This window comes from Morus notabilis, unplaced genomic scaffold (genome assembly GCF_000414095.1).
Source record: "Morus notabilis unplaced genomic scaffold, ASM41409v2 Scaffold456, whole genome shotgun sequence".
Classification (NCBI taxonomy): domain Eukaryota; kingdom Viridiplantae; phylum Streptophyta; class Magnoliopsida; order Rosales; family Moraceae; genus Morus; species Morus notabilis.
The window spans coordinates 361,744-387,392 of record NW_010367949.1 but is presented as its reverse complement, the minus strand read 5'-3'; the positions used below and the strand labels follow the sequence as shown (position 1 = coordinate 387,392).

At 32.8% G+C, this 25,649-nt stretch overlaps 3 protein-coding genes across 4 annotated transcripts; 1 reads left to right on the top strand and 2 right to left on the bottom strand.

The window, feature by feature from the left end:
- Positions 1 to 2,207: 2,207 nt before the first annotated feature.
- LOC112094600 (60S ribosomal protein L38) lies at positions 2,208 to 4,026 on the bottom strand. The gene is made up of 3 exons (XM_024175970.1): positions 3,946 to 4,026; positions 2,810 to 2,993; positions 2,208 to 2,444 (listed from the first exon to the last, which is right to left on the bottom strand). The coding sequence occupies exons 1-3, from the start codon at positions 3,946 to 3,948 to the stop codon at positions 2,422 to 2,424; spliced, it is 210 nt and encodes a 69-aa protein (XP_024031738.1). The 5' UTR covers positions 3,949 to 4,026; the 3' UTR covers positions 2,208 to 2,421.
- Positions 4,027 to 11,232: 7,206 nt separating this feature from the next.
- On the top strand, positions 11,233 to 21,868 carry LOC21397919 (oligopeptide transporter 4). 2 transcript variants are annotated; one of them, XM_024175978.1, is made up of 7 exons: positions 11,233 to 11,932; positions 13,011 to 13,108; positions 14,450 to 14,563; positions 18,170 to 18,733; positions 19,749 to 20,001; positions 20,439 to 20,621; positions 21,026 to 21,868. In XM_024175978.1, the coding sequence occupies exons 1-7, from the start codon at positions 11,417 to 11,419 to the stop codon at positions 21,638 to 21,640; spliced, it is 2,343 nt and encodes a 780-aa protein (XP_024031746.1). In that variant the 5' UTR covers positions 11,233 to 11,416; the 3' UTR covers positions 21,641 to 21,868. The 2 variants fall into 2 exon arrangements, with proteins under 2 accessions (XP_024031746.1, XP_010112260.1); XM_010113958.2 differs by lacking the exon at positions 14,450 to 14,563 and having other exon boundaries at positions 11,234 to 11,932.
- Positions 21,869 to 22,011: 143 nt separating this feature from the next.
- Positions 22,012 to 25,256, bottom strand: LOC21397918. Its single transcript, XM_024175974.1, has 9 exons — positions 24,987 to 25,256; positions 24,801 to 24,902; positions 24,521 to 24,680; positions 24,216 to 24,395; positions 23,607 to 23,741; positions 23,204 to 23,286; positions 23,010 to 23,103; positions 22,817 to 22,915; positions 22,012 to 22,626 (listed from the first exon to the last, which is right to left on the bottom strand). The coding sequence occupies exons 1-9, from the start codon at positions 25,229 to 25,231 to the stop codon at positions 22,618 to 22,620; spliced, it is 1,107 nt and encodes a 368-aa protein (XP_024031742.1). The 5' UTR covers positions 25,232 to 25,256; the 3' UTR covers positions 22,012 to 22,617.
- Positions 25,257 to 25,649: the final 393 nt, after the last annotated feature.

Here is a 25,649-nt window from a genome sequence, read left to right as displayed (position 1 = left end):
AGAAATGAGATTCAAACCCAAGAAAATGCAATAACCACCTGTGTTGCATCGATCATCCGGACAACTAGCCCAATCGGCATCCGTGTAGCAAGTGATAGAGAGATCAGGTGAAGGTTGTATAGAGAGGCCATGATGAATTGAGATAACGAAGGATACATTTGGCAACTCGCCAGTGAGACGTGGTAGGACAATGCATGAATTGGCATACCTTGTTGACAGAGAAACTTATATCGGGCCGAGTTAAAGTAGAGTACTTTAAGGCACCAACAATACTTCGATACATGGACAGATCATCAATCGGTTGGCCAGCATACAGAGATAATAATGTAGGACCAGCAGCCATTGGTGTATGGTATGGCTTGCAATCAAGCATGTCAGACTTATGAAGAATGTCCCTGATGTATTTGGACTGGCTGAGGTGCAAACCGGATTCAATGGAGTGTACTTCAAGGCTAAGAAAAAGTATGAAAGAGTTCCGAGATCCTTGAGAGCAAATGTAGCATTGAGATGGTGAATTAAGTGACATAAATAGTTAGGGCTGTTAAGCATGATCACCATAACAGTAGGAGTGTGAAGAGAAAACATCGATGGATCGGCCTTAAAAGCTTTAAATCCCCATTGAAGGACCCATGTACTAAGTTTTGTGAACAAGCTCTTGGAGACTGTTTAAGACCGTAGAGCGCTTTATGAAGTTTTTTTATTTTTTTTATTTGTGAAGAGAAAACATCGATGGATCGGCCTTAAAAGCTTTAAATCCCCATTGAAGGACCCATGTACTAAGTTTTGTGAACAAGCTCTTGACTGTTTAAGACCGTAGAGCGCTTTATGAAGTTTTTTTTTTATTTTTATTTTTTATTTGTAACTAAAAAATTAGCAAATAACTATATTCTATCTGAAGAGAAAAATAAATAAATATTGATAAAAATACATAATTTATGGTTTAATGGGAATAAATCCTGTAAATATATAATTTGAAACACTCGGATTACCAAATTTGATCATATGTAAATTTCGAATTACAAAATTTGCTTAAATTTATTGATATTTACTAATTTATTCAACAAAATATAAAAATAATACGACATAAGATTGTTTTTTCTTTTGCTATTTTAAGCAATTCAACGCGTGGGGTGGGGTGGTGGTGGTGGTGGTGGTGGTGGTGCTTATATTACAGCTTACATGGTGCCATTGGGATAGAAATATGAATATGCTAAATAAGCTGATGTTTGTAAATGGAAAAATAATGGAGAAGCTCCAACAGTTGTTCTTAGTAACAAGAACTCGGTTCTCTTCGAATATGAGGACATTTCAAGCTGCCTATTATCCTTTTTTTCTTTTTTTTTCTTTTACCTCCTCTTTTGAGAACAGGAAAGGAACAAAAAGTAAAAATAAAAATAAAAATAAAACAGAATTAAATTGGTTTATTTCGTTAGCTGTTTCTTTGCTTGCCAAATTCCTATTTCTTTTACTAAAATGCCCTCAACTTTTTTAAACACACATGCCTAGAACATTTTCGTCCACAAAATTAATGGAGTTGAACATTTTTGCCATTTTGAATCCTGAGCAAAAGCTCAGGAGTTAAAAATTGGTACATGCTCAAGTACATGGACCAAAACATAGTGGGAGACAATGCAATGAAAAGTTAATGGGTTAATGCCTTGATGGTGCGCCTAATGAGCCCAATTCCAAAAAAAAAAAAAAAAAAAAAAAAAAAAACCATAAATTCCCATAATGAAACTCTAATAATTGTTCATGGCCAAACCCCCATTGTTACCAACGCAATCGCCAATGTAAAATCAGTTCAAAAAACAAAGCGATTTTTTTATTCACACAAACAAAAAATGGAGCAATCCTGCAGATTAGGCATGATGTTTGAAATAAAATAGGCCTGTTTCTGTTCTGTTACCTATTCTATATGCAAGCCATGTTCAGCCAATTCTCTTGTGGAGTCGAGGGTATACTTTTCTTTTTTCCAAACTACTACTGCCATTTGTTAGCTAACTAAATCCAGGAGCAAAATAAAAAAAAAAAAGAAAAAAAAAGGTCAAATGCTGCATTGATACATTAAGCACTACACTCTTGTCCACACATAGGCCTGTTTCTGTTTTGTGACCTATTCTATATGCAAGCCATGTTCAGCCAATTCTCTTGTGGAGTCAGGGTAGACTAAACTACTACTGCCATTTGTTAGCTAACTAAATCCAGGAGCCAAAAAAAAAAAAGGTCAAATGCTGCATTAATACATTAAGCACTACACTCTTGTCCACACATCGATACCACACGAAAACTACAAGGATTCCGATAAATCCATAACAACTAAAAGCAAAAACTTCAACATTTAGGGAGAAAATCTTAAAAATTTCCAATGAACAGAAACAAGATTCCATTGAAATGTTGAATCGCAAGAAAAGGCCAAACTCTTCACAGGTCCTGCACGCTCAAACCTAAAAAAAAAAAAAAAGGAAAGAAATTTTTTTCTTTAAAAAAAAATAGTAAAATATTAAAGGTAAAGAAGACATCAAAAAGCCATAAAAGAAAACCAAAAAAAAAGGGTAGTATCTAAACTTGTAATCACATAGATTAAGAGATCATTTCAACAAAGACAGATTCCACATAAGCAAGCCAAACGTTTATTTTTCCAGAATCAAAAGGAAGAGAACTATAAGACATGAAAACTACATACTTCAACTGACTAATACTCCAACTGAAAAAGGAAACCTAGTATATGTTCGTGTCTCCAAATTTACTAAGGCCAATTATTGTCTATCACAAGATTCAGAACAAATGAGATGTTAAAAGAAAGGAATACCTGGAGGAAGGGATTGCTTCAACTTGTCAGCCTTCTCAGAGTCAAACACGCAAAGGGTGTAAAGGTACTTTGAGCATCGAACCTTAAACTTGACAACATCTTTGCTCCTCTTGATTTTCACCGAGCGAGCATCCTTCCTTCTAGCAGTGAGAAGGAAGTCCTTAATCTCATGAATTTGCTTCGGCTGGTTGCAGAGAAAAACAAAAGGGTATTCCGTATTCAATCCAATGCCTCCAAAAGTTAACAATGAAATTTGCTAATCATCATACAGCTTTAAAACTTTAACCCGATTTAAAAATAAATTAAAGAAAGCTATTCTATTGATGTAAATAGTTTTGATTTTAAACAATAGAAATAGTAAATAAAACAAACACCTAGACAATAGACGACCTGAACCCACTTGCAGAACCATAAAAAAGACCATAACCATCATGGATTTGAAGCCATCAGTAGTTAATTAACCAAAGTTCTATTCCCAGGATAACAATAAACTGCTAAATTCACTATTATCAAAAGTGCACCCCGGCCAAAGGTATAAAAATATAACACAATAGAAAGTTCTTGTCACAATATCTAGCACGTGGAGACATAATATGAATATCCAATATATAAGTACAAAACTATATCTACACTATTACTGTGATAACTCCAAAACAAGATCACATAAAATTTAGTAAGCCAAAAGAAAGCATGTGAGACCAAATAAGATAAATTCAATTGTAAACCCTAATTGTGCAAATAACAATGTTCATTTCACTTCTCTAGCATGGCCCATTTCATCTTTAAATTCTTAATAAACCAAAGACCATATTGTAAGCTTAAGATCGACACAACCAATAATCGTAAAATATGAATTAAAAAAATTGTAGAAATTTATCAGACACGAAATTCTAAGATTCATTAGTTTTTTTTTTATCTAAAAGTTTATCTGCCAAAAAATCGAAGCAAAGGCCAAAAAATGAACTTCTACGCAGAAATCGAAACAAACCCAGAAATTTAAACGAAAATTGAAACAAGCGGTGAGTATAAGGAATGGCAAAGAAGAAAATGAGGGAATAGACCTAGAAGCGCGATAAACAGAATGAGATGTTAAATTACTGAGGAAATTAAAGAAAACAGAGGAGAAATACTAGTACCATTTTGATGAAGAACAAAAAGTGAGCCAAAGAGCAAATTCTGCGTAGCGCGGAAGAGATTGTTCGGAGGGTATACTAATGTATACAATCTAGGGTTTTGTAACCCTAAAGGCTTTTTTAACTTTTTTAATTGACGATTTTGTCCCCCAGATTGTTTTATGGGTCTGGGCACTCCCATATTTGGGCCCTATTTTCTGTTGGGCCCGTACTTCGAACTTCTCGAAGTATTTAGACCAAATGATCGTTTTTACTATGTTTAGGAAAGGTCTTTAATCTAATAACATGATCAATCTCTCTATTTTATAATTACCGATATAATATAATTTCAGATATGTCCTTTTTTTATCTGAGTGGTTTTGATGATTTTAAAAGGTAGTTATTTAGAAATAGAGATATCATTACGGGTTAATTTATAGATTTATATGCAAATATAACAATTTGTGTACATTCTTTTTGCCATCCATTGTAAAACAGACATACATGTAATTAACTCGAACTTCTCAGACAATGAGCTTTCTTCAGGCTTGGGCTTGAGTGTTTAGGAGAGAAATGAGAGAACGGAGAAAATTACAGAATTTACCTTTAATGCATGAACTTGAATTTTTATCATTTACTCTTGATAAATAATCTTTTGTTAGTGTAATTATTTGACTAAAAGGGTTATGAATCAAGAGTAAAAGGTAAAAATTCTTATCCACGCACTTTATCAAGATTACCTATGTGTTTTTGAAATGTAAAATAAAAGGGAAATTTTCAGGAATGTATATATAATATATAATATACATTAGTGCTAGAATTTTGAACGGGCCATCCTCAACCACCCGAAAAAATTAATTTTGAGCTTGACACTTGAGCTCACCCGTCTGAAATTTTCGGGCCGCCCACCAGAGCCCGAGAAGGCCCATGGACGGACCACGGGCATGGTTTTGACTAGGTGAGCCCGGTCAGGCAGCCCGAGCCCGCCCGAATGGCCTGAAAAAAATATATTTTTTAATTGTTATAATATTGTATATATATCTATTATATACTATTATTTAGTAATTGTATTTGTATATAAATAATTATTAAGTTATTTTGTGTTAAAATTATATAAAAACTAAAATCAACACACACTATTAACACAATTTAATAAATTAATTTTGTATATTAATTTTTAAATTTGTAATTCATTATTATCTCGTTAAAAACCTTACCAAGAAAATTTCAATTAGGATAAAAACTTGGTAAGGAAAAAAGAGTGCAATCATTTTGTGACGAATTACAAATTTTACAAACTTACAAAGTCTAACTATACAATTACAATGTCGAAAGTAAATACATATTTACATATTACAATTTAATTTAAAGTTGAAGGATTGTCTTCAAAATTAAATGTTAATCTATTAAATTCATCGATCCACTCTTGACTTACTGGTGAAATTGTATCCTGTCAACATTGATCGGTACGATCCCAATCCTTAATGCAGATTAAGGCTTCAACAATGTCCCTTTGCAATGCGTTTCGGCGTTCCTTAAGTATTCGTCTGGTAGTATTGAAGGCTTGTTCGGATGAAACAGTGGAGGCTGAGATCGAAAAAAATATCCATTACCAATTGAGTTAGGATTGACCAAGTTAATGCTCGTGCCCTCCACCATTAAACTAAATCAAACAAATCTCCACTACCGTCGACTACTAAGCTCTCAAGTGTGTTATGCCGTGAATAATGTCACTTTGTAATTTAGAATAGCAATATTTACATTGAGCTATGTGTTTAGTGTTACCGTCATTGTCGACCTCCTCAATTATGTCAAAGTGATCCCAAACTGTCGAGGTGCGCTTGTATTTTCTCTTGAAAGTTGCAACACTTGTAGACGCAGTAGCACTTGCACTCGCCTCTCTTTCACGCTCACCACCATTGCGACCACGACCTCCAGTACGTCTACCACAGCTCAGATTTGCAGGTTCCTCAGTTGGTTGTGTTTGCTATTCCTGCGTAATAAATTCATTAGTAGGAAATTGTCATTCTTTCACGTTCTGTTGGGCATCAATAGGAATACCACCGTAACTAAAAGAATCCATTATAAAAATAAAAGTGATTTAAGAGAGAGCTTTAGGATATTGTGATAGTTTTTGGAAAAATTGTGAGAGACATTTGAGAGAAATTGAGAGAGATTGAGAGAGATTGAGAGAAATAGAGAGAAATCGAGAGAGATTGAGAGAGTTTGGGTGAGAAAAATGTGTGGGGGATGGAGAGTATTTATAGATAAATTTTTAGGTTAAATTTTTTTTTTTCCCCAAATTCGGATCCAACGGTCATCTTTGGTCTCAACAGGTCGAGTTTGGGTTGAAAATTGAGCAACGGTAAAAAAAGGAGCCGTTGGAATCGGGCTTTCGGGCAGCGAGTCTGGTCGGGCGCCAACGTTCAAAAACTAGCGTTGATCGGGCTTTGGGCAATTCGGGCCGGAGGGAAACAAATTTTGACGGTCGACGGTCAAGGCCTTTTGTTGGCGTCGGGCTTCGGACAGGCCCACCGGCTCAAAGTTCTAGCACTAATATACATACATATATGTACACATTTTTATTTCAGTTGAGGTAATTTAGTCATTTAAATTGGAAGGTAAAAGAGATACAAAAATGCTAACCCCAAATACAGGGGCACAAATAAAAACCTATGCGGAATAAGAGGCATCCCACTTAATTTAAAAGTCAAATAGTTTGACGTATAGTTCGGGATTAAATTTTCACTTTTTTTTTTTTTTTTTGTAAACCAAAGATTTTTGGTGAGTAATAAATGAGGACATTGATAAGTATACACGCCATTGGCATGGAAGTGTCCAAGTGTCCGTCCTCATTTCTCCAAACTCGAGAGGAAACACAAGTGCTACTTCCTTTGGATGAATGCGACGACCATTAATATAAATGGAGAAAAAACATGATAATTGTTGACCAAAGCATGCCATAGCTAGCTTCTTCACATGATGATTATGATTTCCAACTGCAATAATTAATTACATATTGGAATTCTAGTTGTAGTTTGTGAGAATATTCTGCATCTTTAATTGTTACACGCGAAGTATCTTAAATGGAAATTCGGTTTCCATGTTAATATATATATTTTTAATTAATGAATCTCTCTCCTTATTTTTTTTTTCTTTTCAAATGGCAAGAGGTCGCAATTAGGACCAAATACATGGGAATGGATTTCTTAAGTAATACCAATTACCACGTAAGTAACAAATGTTATGTAAAATGAAATTAAGTACAAGATTAAGGGTCATCAATAACATTTGCATCTTTTCAAGAAGAAAACATGTATCACAATTTTGAAATGTAAGACCTAAATGTGCAAGTAATGAGCAACGTATTTTTTTTTACGGTGCTAATTATTTTGTGTGCGTGTTGTCTGTGTAAGCATCGAATAGCTCGAGAAAAAAAAAAAAAGAGAGAGAGAAAGAAAAAAAAAAGTTACTTGATTGCTATAAAGCTAGTGGTAGAAATAAAGTTCCATTTAAAAAAAAAAAAGAGAAAATAGACAAATATCTTTTAAAAGTGTACGAGTTAATATTTATATTTCCAACTCTTGATTAATAATATTTTTAATCAAATAACTATACTAATAAAATAATATTAATCAAAATTTAATAATAAAAATTTAAACTTATACACTTTTAAAAAGTAAATTCTATCATTTTCTCTTTAAAAAATACGAGCCAGTAATGGTTGGGAAAAGGACTTCATTTATTAACTAATTGGGAAAATGACTTTAAAGATGCCTATTATGATTTATGTTTTTTTTTTTTTTTTCTTTTTCACGCTAAAAGTATGATTTATGGTTGTTGTTCTTCTTCTATCTTCCTTTAGAATTTTACTTTGAACTGTTAGTACTTTTAAATTTTTATGAGATTTTGATCAATTATAACATTTAGAAATATTCACTCTATCTATAAACATGACCTGATAATCTTGAAAAAGCTATGTTTTTTAATACATCAAGCAATATATATTAGTTTTTTTTTTTTTTTTTTTTCCTTTGGAAACCCTATTTAAATTGATATACCTTTGCATGATGGATGTTAAAATTCTCAATTAGTGTCGTCTTGGAATGAAATTATAGACAACTCGACTTGCAAATTTCTTTTTTGAAAGGGAAATTTTCATTCAACTTAAAATAAGGATTTATAAACACTAATACCGACATGAATAACACCGACGCGAATGACCTGAGATACAAGAAGACTTTACTCTAAATAAAGACCGGATCCTCCAATAATTTTGAATAAAAATACTCAAGGGAAAGACACACCAAATTTCGAGCACACAAATGACTCTTTCAATAACACCTTTATAATTGATGGAAACTTCTGATCAATCGAGATTAAGAGACCAATAACAAAGGTCACACACAACTCTGCATAGAAATAAATCTAGCTGACAAGACAAAATATCAACCTCAAATAGTGGAGAGACCACCAAATGGCGGAAAAACACATGGCCTTTCTAAAATTAAAGAAAAGATCTTGAATCAAGGAAAAGCTTTCGATGTCACACCAGCTTTTGAGGACGGAACACCACAACATAAGAGCAAAAAAGTCACGTTCAAACCATCATAGCACATGTGTCGTTTCTATCTTGGCACTTCATCACGGTCCTTTTAAAAAAAAAATAGACGTGTTCAGATTTATCAATTTAACTTACCACTTCATTATTAAATTGATAAATCTTAACACATCTAATTCTCTTAGAGAGGACCACGATAGCATGACAACAAAGCATAAAAAAAGATGTCGGAGTTAAGCAAAAGTAGTTTAAATTGATTATATATTTACAAAGTGTCGAGATCCTCACTAATAATTGAAAAAAGTAAATAAAATAAAGTTTCATTTTGAGCATATTTTAAAGTGTCAATCTTAAGATCTGATGAATCTTATGTTAGAAAAAGGAAAGGATAAATGTGAATCTCTGACCCTTCCGAAATTTCTATAAAGTAGCTATTGTTACTACTGCTTTACAGGGAGAAATATGTTTATTTATTTGTTTGACAATATCCTTTGATACATATAATTTATTTTTCCTTTATTTATTTATTTATTTATTTATTTTTTTTTTTGTGGAAGATCCTAAGATATGCATCATTCATCCCAAGGGTGAACGTCCAACAGATTGAGCGCTTTTTTCTTTTTCTTTTTCGTTTTTTTTTTTTAAGCTTTTCAACTCATCCAAACAAATTTAAGGGACTTAAACTAACAATTGAACCAAAAAATAAAAAATAAAAAAGGTGAGAAGAAAACAAATTAAAATTCATTATTTATTAATCAAACCAAGTTCTACCATTATCTTATAAGTAATAAACAAAAAAAAAATAAAGAAAAAATAAAACGGGTTCAAATAAATAAGTCATAAACCACAATAACCACAGCTATTGAAAAATAGAAATCCGCTTATTTAATACTAATGATACAACTTCAAATAAAAAGTATAATAAAAAAAAGAAACTAAAATTCATAATATGTTATTCATACCAAGTTTTCAAATCTTGTCCAATTTCTTAGAACTTATAATAAAGCAAATATAAAAAATAAAAGATCAACAATACAAGTACAAATATATAAGTTGTCATCCATAATAAAATCTAATGAATATACGTACTTACAATATATTTTTAAAAACATATAAAATTTAATTAGGCAACCCAAACGCACTGAATAAAAATTTGAGTTGGGAGGGTTAATCCAACCTTAATGTCAAGTTAGTTGAATTATGTTAAAATTGGACAGGTTTTGAGTTGCAAGTTTTTTGTTTATCCCTAATTCACCCTTTGTTATTTTTTCTCATCAGAATATAGTTTTCTTTTTTTATGGACGGTAAACATTCATAATTATAATTTATCGCCGTCCAATTGATAAAACACGTATGATTAATTATTAAAAAAAGTCTTAAAATAACAAATTTTATATTTTTAAATATTTGACCTATTAAAAGTATATTTTTTAAAAAATTATACTCCTTAATTAATTCTAATCTAAAAGATAAAATAATATCGATTAATATTAAGGAATATAAATAAAATGTGTTCAATTTTAAATGGCAATTTTAATTGCCCGTTTCTAAATTGAACATTATTTGGTGGGGCTTACTTGGTGGGGCCCACCTGCCGTTGGTTCAACTCTTTTTTCTTAATTGATTGACTTGCTAGGTGATTACTTTTCATGAGCTTTGGAATCTTGACTAAAACAGTATGACACTAACACGTAGTGCTATTGCTATTGAATACTACAAGCAGAAGCATTCGTCAATTTCTGCGGAACGTTACGATCGATTTTTATCCTTAATTTAATCAGTAAATATAATATATATTTGCATAACAAAGGCCTAGTAAGGGATTCCATCCTTCTATCTCTCTTTTTTTTTTTTTTTTTTTTTTTTTTTTTTTTTTTTTTTTTTGGTGAAGACCTTGTTCCCGAGGGCAAAACGAGTTATATTCCCTTTTAGGCTTTGTCTAGGTTCATTGAATCATTTGTAGCAGAGAGTCATTAACAATTAGTTTAAGAACGCTCAAACTGTTTAGCTTGAATTTTCTTGATCAAATTCATTATTACTTTGTAGCTAAAGCTAATTGTTAGGGGGGCAGTTTTACTAGACATAACCACTTTTTGAGTCAGTGTCTTATATACTAATACCATATATTTCATACGAAAAATAATAGACAATACTGTACAATTTTAGACCGTTAAATTACATTAAAATCATATCGGAGTTACAAAATATATATTTTTTTTCTATTTATATTCTACTATAAAATTATCCCTTATTATAATGGTCTTATTAATTTAGGAATTCAAATTTCACATTCAACCACAACATGAATGATCCATGGTGTAAATTCCCACAAAATATTCACGTATTGGTTAGAGTGGGAATCCGACAAACACATTTGACGTTTCTTGTTTTCAATGTGAACATCCAACTCTGATCTGCAACCCATTAGCCAATCAGTGTACCGTCCAATTAGAGTGAGATACCATATAGTAATAGTACTCTATACCTTATCTTTCAAAAAATATATATATATATTTTCAACCCAATCTAAGAGTATTGTAACACTTTGTCCTTTAATTTAATTTTTTTTTACATTCGTAACCGTCATATTAGGGGTTTGTGACGCATAAACTAAGGATATTATTGTAAAATGGTATTGTGAGAGTTCTAATGTTCTGAGATTAGGGGGACTAATGTTACAAAGAAAAAAAAATTAAAGGGTATTTGGGAAAATTTATATAAAGAGTATTTAGGGGAATTTTATAATTAATCCTAATAATAATGACAACAACTCAAAAAAATTCTCTCCCGAGTCCCACCACACTCACACTCACACTCACACATGCAAATTGCAATATACATAATTGAAGCAGACCCTTGTCAACAACCAACTTACAATATATTCTTCATCGCCTTCTCCTCTTTGCCAATATCGTCCTTCTTGACAACCACCCCATGGAGACTATAGAAATGCAACCCCCACGCCAGAAACCCGACCCGACGGTTCCCGACATGGACGAGGATGAGCTCTCCCCCATCGAGGAGGTCCGGCTTACCGTGACCAACACCGACGACCCGACCCTGCCCGTGTGGACCTTCCGAATGTGGTTCTTGGGCCTGCTCTCATGTGGGCTCCTCTCCTTCCTCAACCAATTCTTCGCCTACCGGACCCAGCCCCTTGTAATAACACAGATCACCGTCCAAGTAGCCACTCTCCCCATAGGCCATTTCATGGCCCGGACTCTCCCCAAGACCCGGTTCAGACTCCCCGGGTTCGGGGAGAGGAGGTTTTCGGTTAACCCGGGCCCCTTTAACATAAAAGAGCACGTGCTCATTTCCATATTTGCGAATGCCGGGAGTGCTTTTGGATCAGGCTCAGCTTATGCTGTGGGGATTGTTACCATTATAAAAGCGTTTTATCGCCGGAGTATCTCCTTTTGGGCTAGTTGGATTCTTATTATCACCACCCAGGTACGTATAAGTTTTTCAACTCTTCATATATATATATATATATATATATTGATTTTCTTTGTTTCTGGTTTTGGATCTTTTGAGAGTACAAGTTGGTTGAGAAGAGAGACAGGAAGAAAGATAGCCAAATCGTTTACCTGTATCTTGATTATTTCGTCAGCGGGCAAAAAAAAAAAGAAAAAGAAAAAAGAAGTCTCCATTAGCTGGCTGTTTGGACCATTACAATTAATCAATAGGGTGATTTTAATAATATAGAGTACCTTTTGTTTTTTTTTTTTTTTTTTTTTTTTTTTTTTTTTTTTTTTTTTGAACAAGCTTTTTTCTTCTTTTATGTCTTGGTTTTCATAAACAAATATAATTTTTTTTTAATTGCTATCTTTTTTTTTTTGGGCAAACAAAGGACAGAAAAGGCAAATGTTTACTGGGGGACAATTTTTTATTTTTTTTTTAATCAGTATCTTATGCTGATAAAAAGGATCATTTTTTTTTTTTTTTTTTACTTACACTAGCTGTAATACTAGTGAATTTCTTTAGTCAAGGTCCTACTTTAGTTTTTACTTACCATCGTTGATTTTTTGAGATCAATACTAGTTTTATGTTATATAGTTGTTTATTTTGTTAATTTAAATTTTTAATTTAAATTAAAATATAATTTTATGTGAAAATTTTTTACTATAATAAAAAAATTATATGTAATTATTTTTAAATTTTTTTTATTATAATAAAATTTAAATTTTAAACTCAAATCAGTGAAATGAATGGACCTTAATGTTTCGAAATAAAAATCCCGTAATATCCGTGAAAAAGGTATTACTTTTATAAAAAAGTAGCCTAAATCATTATTGCCTTGACTTATTTTATTAAGAAATTGTTATTTTAATTAGTGAGGAGACTATGAGACGGACTCACTCATCACTTTGAGTAAAACTTAAGACTTATTAATTAATTAATTAATTAATTAATTAATTAATTAATTTTTAATAAAATGGTACATTTAAAATTATACGTTTGAAATCCAACGATGCAGAAGTGGTAAATCACCCAAGTTTTAATCTTATATGAAAAACTTTGGCTGCAGGTACTCGGATACGGTTGGGCTGGGCTTTTGAGGAAGTATGTGGTGGAGCCCGCTCATATGTGGTGGCCCAGCACTCTTGTTCAGGTCTCACTTTTCCGGTACGTTAATCTCTTCGTCACTACACGGTTTAAGATTTTTATTATTTATTTTTAATTAATATTTTTTAATTAAATAATTACAATAATAAAATAGTATTTATTAAAAATAAAGGATAAAAGTCTAAACTCATACACTTTCAAGATAAATTTTTTATTTTTTTATTATATAAGACCATTATCTTTGGTATAAATCCTAATTCGATGATTTATTTGGCATTAAAAATTGAGAAACTCACGTATTTGATATATTTATTTTCATTTTTATTTCAATATATAATATTATTTTAAATGTTAAAACTATCTTTTGACATAATTATTAAGTTTTAAAAGTTGTAAAATAAAAAACTTGTAATTTTAAAATAATTTAAAAATGAAAATATTGTAATGATTAAATAAAAAAAATCAACTTAACAAAAACTATCTGATAGTAATTAATTGTCAAATTTATCACATGTTATGTTATATTTAGTGATAAATTTGTCATATATGACAAATTTAACATAACAAATAGCTTCATATTAAAAAGTAATTATCCCACTAAAAAATGTTAAAATTTAACATTGAACACTAATATAATTTAGAATTGTTTTGAACACTAATATAATTTAGAATTGTTTTGTAGATGCCCTAACAAACAAATCTCAGAGTTACCTATCATTATTATTATTATGACATCGCTCAGTTCACCGATTTGAGTTTTCAATTAGAATTGAGATGTGATTTTATGTAAGAGCTTTTAACTGTAATAAAAAAATTAAATGTGATTTTTTATAAAATTAAAATTAAAAATTCAAATCAGTAAAATGAACGAGACTAATCACCCACCGCTACCACTTTATACAGCAGATGCACATATAAGTGGCAAGCTCTTTCCTTCCACGAGTTTCTTTAAAATACAGACGTGTTTTTTCGTTAACTGACATAATTAGTACGCTTTCCATCAACTTAATTTTTGGAATTGACATCTTTTCTTTATCCATTTTCATCGTTTTCCCCATATGTTCACACTTTAAAACCAAAGTCCCAAACAAGCTTATTAATGTTTCCAAAAGTGCTTGTCGCGTATTGGAATATTCGATATCCAAACGCGCATACAATAACGATGACGATCCGATCATGCAAGTAATAAAACAAAAATAACTCTCAACGAGCAGGTACTGCTTTCTGCTCACCGCCCACTTCTTTTGAAAAATATTTGTGCAATATTTGACCCAACCCAACGTGAACATGGTAAAAGAATTTCTCTTGTAGACACAGTAAAAATTTTATTTTCAAGGGTTAAATTTATATTAAAAATCATTTATTTTGTAATGATTTTAATTAGATTTTACATTAAACCAGATATATTAATGGGAGCTTGACCAGAAAAAGACCAAAAGAAAAAAAAAATGCAGGGTCGGGTGGGACCATTTCCAAATATCACAATACTATTGCTCGGAGTCGCTTCACTATTGAGTCAGTCAACATGCATCTTACGTATCTTTAGCACCTTTTATTTTTATTTTTATTTATATATATTTTTGAATGTCTCTCTTATCTCTACAACGCACATGCATATGACTAATAATTCTCTCCCCCACGCCCACACTGCTGCTTACTATGGGTATACTTAAATTCCGTTAATTTTATCGGTTTAAATTTAAAATTTAAGTTTTATTATAGTAAAAAATTCTTAAAAATAATCACATTTAATTTTTTTTTACAGTAAAAAATTCTCACATAAAGTCACATCAATTCAAATTAAAAACTCAAATCAGTAAATTAAACGACTTCTTGTACTTTTGTATCTACCAATCAAAGCCACGCACGCGTGTGTATTAGTGTCTTACGTGTCTTGAAACATATACGTTAAATTTTAAAGGGTTTAGTTTAGTTTAGTTTAGTTTTTTTTTTCTGGTATTCTTTTTTAAGTCTTGTAGAAATATTTAACCAAGTAATAAAAAATAAAAGTTTTTTTTTTAAACGAAACATAAATACTTAATTGCTATTCTCACTGAAAATTAGTAATAATAACAAAAATATTTTTCTAAAGTTATATTTATAATTCTTAATAACTTTTGTTAGAATCTTATCCATAAAAAACTATATATTCCTAAATATGTTAATTGTTGTTGTTGTAACAAAAATCTTTAATAGCTAGAAAAGCTTCTAATAAAAATTATAATGAAAAGAAATGTAACAGGCGTGGAGAAAAGTAAACAAATAACATTTAAAATTTTAAAAAATAAATTAGAATAACTTAAATGTAAAAATGAACGTACATTAACTCCAAGAAAATGATTTCTGAAAAACTTTCCTAAGTATTTATATATTCTTTTAAAATCTCATGTTTTCTCTTCTTATGTATTAAAACCAATACAAAAATAATATCCGATAGGTAAAATTTTAAAAAAATAAAAAATACTACCCTCATTAAGACAAATAGGAAATAAGTATTATATTAATAGCAATTAAACAAACACATTTCAAAACTTAAAAAATCGAAATTAACAAGCCAAACAAAAATTAGAATTGAAAATTTCAGAAAAAATGTTCATTTTCTTTAATTTTAGTTAACTAATATTTAAAATTATAGTCATTGGAGAAATATTAGTGAGAAAAATATTTGAGAAAAATAGTACTTGGGAAGGTTACAAGTGAAAATAAGTAAAATTAAGCATTTATAAGGGTCATTAATGAAAAAAAGAGCATTTTAGAATATCGCAAGAAAAATTAGTTAAATAAAGGAATATTTGAGAAACATGCACTTTGGTATGTTTAAATAAAGGAATAAAATGTTTAAATAAGTAGTGGCCTTTTTAAAAACTTATTTAAAAGGGCAATTAGAAGAGAATGTACAAAAAGATTGAAATGGTGGAGAGATATTTGAAAAGACATTTTGGTATGTACAAAGTAAAAGAAACAAGTATTGTATACTATTTTAAAATAAATAGGCAATAAAGAGAAAAAAAAAAAACCCAAGAAAGAAAAGTCAATAAAAGACAAACTACAGAAAAGGACAAAATAATTTAACCAAATTTTAGAACAGTGCACAAAAAGAAACTCTCATTTATATATGGCACCGTTGAGTTTTTTTACAGTAAAAATTCTCATAAACAATCATATTTAATTTTTTTATTACAATAAAAAATTCTCATATAAAATCACATTTTAACTCAAATTCTAAACTTAAATCGTGAACGGAGATAAACTCTCATTTATTATATAGTAGTAGATAATATATATTGATCATCATGAGCTATACTTGTACATGCATTGTGCACGTGTACACTAAGGGCTCGTTTACTTCGCTGATTCGAGTTTGTAATTCAAGTTGAGATGTGATTTTGTGTGAGAGCTTTTTACTGTAGCAAAAAAGTTAGATGTGATTGTTTCTGAGAGCTTTTTACTGTAGCAAAACTCAAATTCTAAACTCGAATCGGCAAAATGAACGGGGCCTAAGAGTCCATCATTATAATATTCCTCTCTCTTATACTAATCAGGTCGATGCAGACCCAGACTAAAAGTAACATATAAAAGCAACTGAGAGGAATTAAAATAAATACATAAATAAAATAGAATAAATGAGAATAAAATGGTCCTATAGAAATCCTACTCTGCACACCTCAAAAAAAATATTTTCAAGGAACATGAGAATTTTACCTTATAATGATATATTTTGGTCATTTTGATCATTTTACATATCCACAACAATTTAAGTTTAAAATTTACCAAATACTATTGCACTGATTTTAAAACCAGCACATCTATTATAATTACAGTTTACTAAATACTCAGCTGCTTTTTATAACAGCTGTTTCTTTCTTCAACACAGCTAAAAATAATTTTTTTAAAATTCACAGCACTACCAAATTAAGCCATAATAGGTCTCACTAGTCATGAATCCCACTTATCTATATAGTGAAACCGACTATATATGAGTTGTGAGGTTTGATTCCTTTGAGAATGTGTATAATTGCTCCTTTCAAAAAAAAAATGTATAAGTGCTCTATTTTAGTTTATTTTGTTTAAGGAGTGCTCTACTTTTAATCTCCCTTAGAAAAAAAATTGTGAAAGCCACGTTATTTGCAAGGCGGTGTAGAACAGAATTACTAATATAAAAAACGGAGAAACAACAAAAAAATGATATTTATTTTATTTCCGCCGTGGTTGTAAATTTATCTCATGCCAATAATAATTTATATATTATCTTTTCATAATCTCTAAGTTATATTAATCTACAAATTATTTTTTATAATCTACATATTGTCTTTCCATAACTTGTAAATTATTTTTCGTTGTGATATTAAAATTTTGTGTAGTAATATAAAGAATATAATTAAAAAAAATAATGATTAAACTTGAAAATTTCCCAATAAAAAAGCCGTCTAACACGAATCTTTGCACGTCGGTAAGCTTAAGATTAGCCCTGCCCTTCCCACAGTAATTCTACTTCTCAGATTTTAATTTCTTTCTGTTATTATTCTCATTATTAGTATTCATTTATTTATTTTGCGTCACTCACACATATCTTGTACGAGGTTAAATTTAGTCCAGTTTACTGTTTAGTCAACTCTTATTACAATGCCATGTTTTACCTATAATTTCTTTTTGTTCATTTTATTTTTCTATGAAAAGTCCAATAAATAGTTAAATACAAAAAAAAAAAAAAAAAAAGAAGAAGCCTGCACCTCGTCCTCCGGAGTAGAATCTCAGATTTGGATCACAAAGCTTTATCCTTCAATTCTCTAGTACACAAATTTTTGGTGTCCTAGTTTTTACCTGTAAGAGTATGAAGCATATAAACTTTAAAATATTTCCATACATTTAAAACCCACATAAACTTTACAGAAGTAGAATTACTTCCAACTTTTTTTAACTATCACGTTTGGTCTTTGTACTGGAATCATTCATACAGAAGTAGAATTACTTCCAACTTTTTTTTATAAATGCATTGTTCCCCATTTTTAAATAATGTTGAACCATCATTTCATAGAAGTAGAAAGCCGAATCATTATTAGACACACATCTATACGTTTTTCATCTAGTTTTCTAACGAAAATTTTCAAATTCAACACACAGGGCTCTGCATGAGAAAGACGAGCAGCGGATGTCACAAGCAAAGTTCTTTCTAATTGCTCTAATCTGCAGTTTTTCATGGTATGTCTTCCCCGGGTACCTATTCTCAACACTCACCAACATCTCGTGGATTTGCTGGGTATTCTCAAAGTCGGTCACAGCACAGCAGATTGGCTCGGGCATGAGAGGCCTTGGACTGGGATCTTTCACTCTTGACTGGTCGGCCGTGGCATCGTTCCTGTTTAGCCCGCTCATCAGCCCTTTTTTCGCCATTGTCAATGTCTTCCTGGGCTATGTACTGCTTATTTACGTTGCAATCCCTATTGCATACTGGGGGGTGGACTTGTACGGTGCAAGTAAGTTTCCCATTTTCTCTTCACACTTGTTCACAGCAAAAGGTCAAACCTATGACATAACAGCTATTGTGAACGACAAGTTCGAGTTGGATATAGAAAAGTATGCGGAGCAAGGACGAATTCATTTAAGCACGTTTTTTGCCCTCAGTTATGGTTTTGGTTTTGCCACCATTGCCGCCACACTGACGCATGTGGCAGTCTTCTATGGAAGGTAATGCATTGTTCTAAACTTTAATTTCCAAATCTTTTTCCTACTTTAATGGTAATTGTGTTTTCTACTCATTGTATTAAGTATTAATCTCATTTCTAGTCCCCGAATTCTATGTTAAATTCCATTTTGGTCCCTTCTACAACATCCTAGGACGCGTTCCCATGTACCAAATTGCATGAATTAGTCTTTATGTCCATCCAATTGTTAAAATCTCAACGGAAGAAGGCACGGCTTCCTTTTAAACAGTCGCTCGCGGCCTTTCTCTCACCTGATTGTTAAAATCTCAGGAAATCACACATGGTCCCCACGTGCCTTTTTCTGTCAAGATTTTAGCAGTTGGATGGACGAAACGACTAATTTAGGCTATTTGATAGATCATGGACTTGTTCTAGGACGTTATGAAAGTCAGAGACCAAAATGAAATTTAGACTATATTTGAGGACCAAAATGGGATTAACTGAACATAATGCCTGAACAAAAAAAGTATTACTTCTATTCAAATTAAGTTTGTGATAGCGTACTTGTGTAGTCCTCAACTCACCTAACAGAGAAAATACGAGAAATAGGTGGCATTTATACAACTTAGCTTCTTTCGTTAATTAACTTGCAAAATTGTTCTTAAAGAAACGAACAAAAATTAATCGATTCTATCATTTGAAACTGTTTTGCTCTTAATTTCACTTAGACTTTCAAATGAATATGGCTTAAAAACCTTATTTCCAAGAACTTTTGATGCCTATTAGGTGGCCCTGGTTCTCTAAAAAAAAAAAAAAAGGTGACCCTGGTCAAATCAAGACTTCCAACAGTTCAAGATTTCTAATTGACGATAAACTATAAATTTTATCAATCCAAAACACACACACAGGCACAGCCAGGAAAAAAAAAAATATTGGTGTAAGTCCAGAGATGAAAAGAGATGATCGTTTTAAATTATTGACAAAGAACACGTCGCTTGTTGAACTCGAGCAAATTTCATAAGAATGGATGTACTTTGATAGCATAAGTAAATTGACAGGGAGATCTATCAGCGTTATCGCGCTTCTCACAAAGGCAAGGAGGACATCCATACAACACTTATGAGGAGATACAAGGACATACCTTCCTGGTGGTTTTACTTGTTGCTTGCTGTGACACTTGCAGTATCCCTTGCACTTTGCATCTTTTTGAATGATCAGGTTCAGATGCCGTGGTGGGGACTCCTCTTTGCTGGTGCCATGGCTTTTAGTTTCACCCTTCCAATCAGCATTATAACTGCCACAACGAACCAGGTAAGTCAAAATTTGTCTTGCTTATCAGTAATATGAGTAAATGATACAAGAACTTTCTATTATTTGGTTCTCCCATTATCCTTGATGGCATATCTCATAGTTGCGATCACTATCCAAGTCATGATATACTAGTTTAACTTGGTTAGATGTCACTCACCATGTTAAAGCGTAGTTATCTACGAGTTTGCTAGTTCACGAAGAACTGGTTATAGGAAGATCAAATTGGCAAGGATGAAATTAAGCTATCAGATTAAATATCCTAAATAAAGATTGAAGCCAATAACAATATAGTCCATTTTCTTTACTATGTTTTTTAGCAACTGCAAGTATTGCAGCAAGCATGCTCTTTCTTTTTCCTCATCAAATTTCGCTACAAAATTCAAGATCTTTTCACTATATATCTAATTGCTACTGATCTTCTGATGTCTCAAATACAGACACCAGGGCTGAACATAATAACGGAGTACGTCATGGGTATCATATTACCAGGAAGGCCAATTGCCAATGTATGTTTCAAAACCTATGGCTATATGAGCATGGCACAGGCTGTCTCCTTCCTCAGTGACTTCAAGCTAGGGCACTACATGAAGATCCCTCCCAGATCAATGTTCATAGTTCAGGTATCTTCTCCAATGTTATCAATAAAGAAATAGTATTCCTTGCACATTAAAAGCCAAAATTGACAAGCAAGAGTGGTGATTTAAACAATTTCCAGAAAAATGTATTCTGATTGCTAAGCAACTACTTACTATGCATCTACACTTGAAAGAACAAGAGAACACTCTAATGCAGTAACCAAAAACAATGTTATCATAAGAATATTAGTGAATATTAAATAATTGAACCTCACTCAATTGACCCTTAAATTCCAGCAGCCAAACAGTTTGGTATATTTGACACCGTTATTGCTAAACTTATATAAGTTCAGGCTGTTGCTACCACCAACTACTCTCCTCTATTTTTTCCCGATGTTACATATACTGAAATTCTCATCTTCTTCTGCATTTGTATATGTGATATCTAGTTCTTAGGAACGATTCTCGCTGGAACCATCAATCTTGCAGTGGCATGGTGGTTGCTGACCACTGTGGAGAATATATGCCAGGATAATCTCCTTCCCACAAATAGTCCTTGGACTTGCCCTGGTGACCGAGTCTTTTTTGATGCATCTGTCATATGGGGGTTAGTGGGACCTAAGCGTATATTTGGATCCCAAGGAAACTATGCAGCCATGAATTGGTTCTTCCTTGGAGGTGCCGTCGGACCGGTTATCATTTGGTTACTGCACAAGGCATTCCCCAAACAAACATGGATTCCTCTGATCAATCTTCCAGTCCTTCTTGGAGCAACAGCAATGATGCCACCAGCAACATCATTGAACTTCAATTCCTGGATCATAGTTGGAACTATCTTCAACTTCTTTGTCTTCCGATACAGGAAACAATGGTGGCAAAGGTACAATTACATTCTTTCAGCAGCATTGGATGCAGGAGTGGCTTTCATGGCAGTGTTGCTGTACTTTTCAGTGGGTTTGGAGGACAAAAGCTTAACGTGGTGGGGCACAGATGGTGAGCACTGTGAGTTAGCAACTTGTCCAACAGCTAAAGGCATAATAAAGGATGGTTGTCCCTTAAAGTAATTTTATCACACATTTTTAACTCTAGAATTGCACAGCACACTTTCAGCAATAGAATGTTGGTATTATTACCCACACAAACTAGGATAAATGTGTCTTAATAGTTATAGACTTATAGTTCGATTCATAATCTCCTATGTATTTGTGCATAAGTTTGGACCTTGTTGTACTTTCAAAAAACAAATCGTTTGTAATGTCAATCGCTCAAGGCACCAGATTCTTCTTTCTCTCTTTCCTTTGTTTTATTTTAACTTTTCTTATCGTCATACTAATTAATTCAACTCTTTCCACCCTCAAAATTCATATCGCTGCCAATAAGACCTCCAAGAAATTATCTATGAGAGAAGAGGTCCACACAACGTGTAGCAGCCTGGCACTTTTGATAGACAAATGCATACAGAAATGCGGAAGGGGCAAACCAAAGCACAAGAAACATACAAGAAAAAAGGCTATCACAAACACAAGGAAAAACACAGCTTGCACTCCACGACAACAGTACATTCTACCAAACAAAGACACAGAGTCAGCCATCTAAATAGAGTAGTTCTGATGTTGAAAGTACTCCATCCAACCAGACTCAGTCACTCCAACTGATGGACCAACTCAAGAATGTGCTCAATCATTCCAAATTTCCCCTAACAGAAAATAATATCATGCCAGAAAGAGTTCAAAACTAACAAGCCTATACACTGCACCATGGAATAAAATGAGCACCGAAGCTCCCTATCGCCGAACACTTCATAGTTGCCTTTAAGCCCATAGTAGAGGTTGACATAAATCTCCTCGTCAAATGTCATTTAAGAAGATCTCTAGAGCTTTATGTCCTTCTAATCGAGAACTTGTGATTTGGAGCGACAAAGCCGTATAAGCTCAAGCTATCTGGATTACTTTCACTCAATCCTTCCTCCCAATCTCATTGTCTAGACTACAACAATCAGCAAGGAACACCCACCATATGCAGCTCCTAATCATTAAGGCCGTCATGTAACCTAGGGTTTCAAAGAATTATTCACATGAAAAAAAGTTCAGGCAGATGTAATATATGTCAAAAGGAAATACAGACATGAAACATAATATGAAATTCTGGTTAAAGACAATCGCACACAGAGACATGCTTGAGAAAAACAAAACCCAAAGACAGATTTATTACGTGATTTCCTGAAGACTGTTTCAAAATACCTTAAGCTGATCCTGATTATTTGTCGAAAGCCACTGGTTATACTCATCCATCCTAATGATAAAAGAGCTTGAACTTGAAGAGCCACCACCACCGTATGCCTTCATGTGTAAAAATGCATTAAAAGAATCTTCAACGCATGCTGATATTATATGGAAGGAGAGAAGGTATAGCTGCCTGGATTATAATGCATACTTTTGCAACTTCAGAGGTATCCGTGCTACTATCAATACTCCTCAAGCACATTTTAAGATTATTCCGTTGCATGTATATAACAGCTCCTATAGGCCTGACATTAATTGGGGGATGGGAAACACACTTAAAATATTTATAGAAAAGATTTAAGTACCAAAGACCTCATCGTAATAAAACCAAAGTAAAAGGTTTACCTGAGACCAGTGGCTGCACTTCTTACACTAAGTTGCTTGCCAATTTCATCAACTAAATCAGAATTTCCATCTACTCTCACTCCCTATATAGATTTAAAATCAATCAATAAATAAATTTTATTATCAGACATTTGAATTTCCAAAGAAAATTTAAAACTAATTGACAGAAGTGAGGAACAATGGAGCTGTAGCATACTACACATGCTATGTTGCACATACCGGGAGAAATTATTCAAATGCCAGTCAGATAACGGTACATAAGAAGAAGAATGAAAAACAAAAAAATGGAAGTTCACAACGTGAAAGAAACAGGGTATTGGATTTTATCTTTTTATTTATTATATTTATTATTATTATTTTTTTCTTTTCAAGCGATAGGAGTTCCAAGGTAGTAATTAATTACCAGACACTCCCCATAAAATCCTCTGCCCAACCTAACTTTAAAAGCTTTATCCAGCAGCTTCTTTGTAGCTTTTTCACGACGAGAAATATAAGAATTTCCCTTAGCGATTAAGTCAGCAGCACTAATCTCCAGTAACTGCAAAAAGATTATCAGAACTCAGCTAAAGAGAATGCAATTGTGCAGCAGTATACACAAAACATAAAAGATGAATTGATGCTAATTTAAGGGGAATAGCATGCAGTTTAAATCTCCAGATATCAAAATTTTCCAGAAAACAAAAATGTAATCTTTCGATATAAAAACTGGAACAATCCTCCTCCTAGTTGTGTCACTTTCCAGCATGCTTTGTGAGTAGCAGTACATAATAACACCAAAAATCTAGTATTCATTTTCTCCAAATTACCACCTTATCCTATTTATCTATATATCTATAAAAAGGGACAAAAGATCTAGTACTCAGTATCTGAAATTCTAGTGCTTAAAACAGAAACAAACAAATAGGAACAACACAACATTGTTATGATAACCAAATAGAATATGACTATCCAATTATTCTGAAAATCTTAACAATTTATCCAAGAACAAGATCAAAATTTTGTAGCATCAAACCTGTTCAAACATGTACGGATTGGTTAAGCAATTTAGCTTCAAGCGCCATTCGTCAATTCCAATCGCAAACGCCCAAATGTCCGGCAAGCTTTGTCGCCGTAAATCTACATCTTCAATGTACTTAAGAAGCAGTTCCACACGATCTCGCTCCTCTGGTTTTAATAGACTTACAACCATCCCCTAAAATTCGAAAAGAAAAAGAACAAAAATGATAAGATCCATCTTCATCATTGAGGAAACACACCTAACGCAGTGACACTAAACCAAAACCCGAAAGTGAAAAATTATCTCATTTTTCCACTTACATCAGACCGTTTCGTCTCCACAATTTTAGCAGAGAGGTATTCATACACAGCAACAGAGCTACTCTTCTCAACATTCACATTAAAAGTAAGGTTTTCACGACAATCTTCCACAAAAGGTACATTCCGGAGCACCGATTTTCGATGATCGAACCCTATCACTCTAATTTAACAACGATTCACAAAAACCAAAACACTTTTGTAATCTCAAACAACTAGAAAATCAACAAAATCAAGAATTTCAAGTTAAACAAAATAGAAATGCGAAATTATTCAAGCTTACTTGCATGAAGCTCGCTGCGAGAGCTCCTCTGCAAATCCCTTCGGGCCAAGGAAATCGAGAAGATACAGTTTCTCGAGGCCTTCGACGCACAAATCCTCAACCCTGCGGAAAAAAAATAAAAACATGAAAATGAAGAAAGCGTCATGTTTGGATGCCGAGAAAATGGAGAGAAAAAAGATAAGGGACCTGAGAGGGTGGACGGAAGAGAAAGGGAGAATGAGGCAAGGGAGGTTGAGGCGGGAGTGGAAGAGGTGAGCGAAGAGAGCCGAGAAAGCTCCGGAGAAGGAAGGATAGTTGTAGAGAGCAAAAATGGGGACTTTGTCTTGCGAAGCTTTGGCTATGGCTTCCAACGCCGCCGCGGATCGGAAGCTCCGGGTTCCCGGGAACGGGATAAGAATGGTTGTCGGTTTTAGGAAAAATGAGAACTTCATCGGCGTTTAACGGTCGGTTTCAGTGTTTTTTTTTTTTTTTGTAGGGTGGTTTTTGTGTTTTTTTTTTTTTTTAGTAGGTCGGTTTCAGTGTTATTTTATTTATTTATTTATTTTTTGAGAAACAAATAACACTGAGAGAAGCTGTGAGTTCAGTGTCGTTCGGCAATTTATGCAACGCTGGGCCTGCCTGGGGCCCAAAATTGCGTGGGCCCATCATCTAATATCACACTGCATTCCACATGTTTCTACCTCCTACGAGCCAATCCCAGACACCCGGGGCCCACCTTACCACCTTATGGAACGTTTTGTTAGAATATTATGAATTATTATAGTATTTTTTTAAAAAAAAATACACATAAATTAAAAATAATTTTGAGTTCAATGATTCACCCTCAAATTCGAATCGACGAAAACACCA

What these genes read in the sequence shown, in the direction of transcription:
- LOC112094600 (XM_024175970.1), bottom strand. An exon ending in GAAGCAATCCCTTCCTCCAG is followed by an intron (nt 2,445 to 2,809) that starts GTATTCCTTTCT and finishes TTTTTTTTTTAG; the next exon opens with GTTTGAGCGTGCAGGACCTG.
- LOC21397918 (XM_024175974.1), bottom strand. Translation starts at nt 25,231, where the DNA reads ATGAAGTTCTCATTTTTCCTAAAACCGACAACCATTCTTATCCCGTTC. An exon ending in ATCCGTACATGTTTGAACAG is followed by an intron (nt 23,742 to 24,215) that starts GTTTGATGCTAC and finishes ATCTTTTTGCAG; the next exon opens with TTACTGGAGATTAGTGCTGC. An exon ending in AGTGCAGCCACTGGTCTCAG is followed by an intron (nt 23,104 to 23,203) that starts GTAAACCTTTTA and finishes AATTAATGTCAG; the next exon opens with GCCTATAGGAGCTGTTATAT.
- LOC21397919 (XM_024175978.1), top strand. Translation starts at nt 11,417, where the DNA reads ATGGAGACTATAGAAATGCAACCCCCACGCCAGAAACCCGACCCGACG. An exon ending in CGGAGTCGCTTCACTATTGA is followed by an intron (nt 14,564 to 18,169) that starts GTCAGTCAACAT and finishes TTCAACACACAG; the next exon opens with GGCTCTGCATGAGAAAGACG. An exon ending in GATCAATGTTCATAGTTCAG is followed by an intron (nt 20,622 to 21,025) that starts GTATCTTCTCCA and finishes TGTGATATCTAG; the next exon opens with TTCTTAGGAACGATTCTCGC.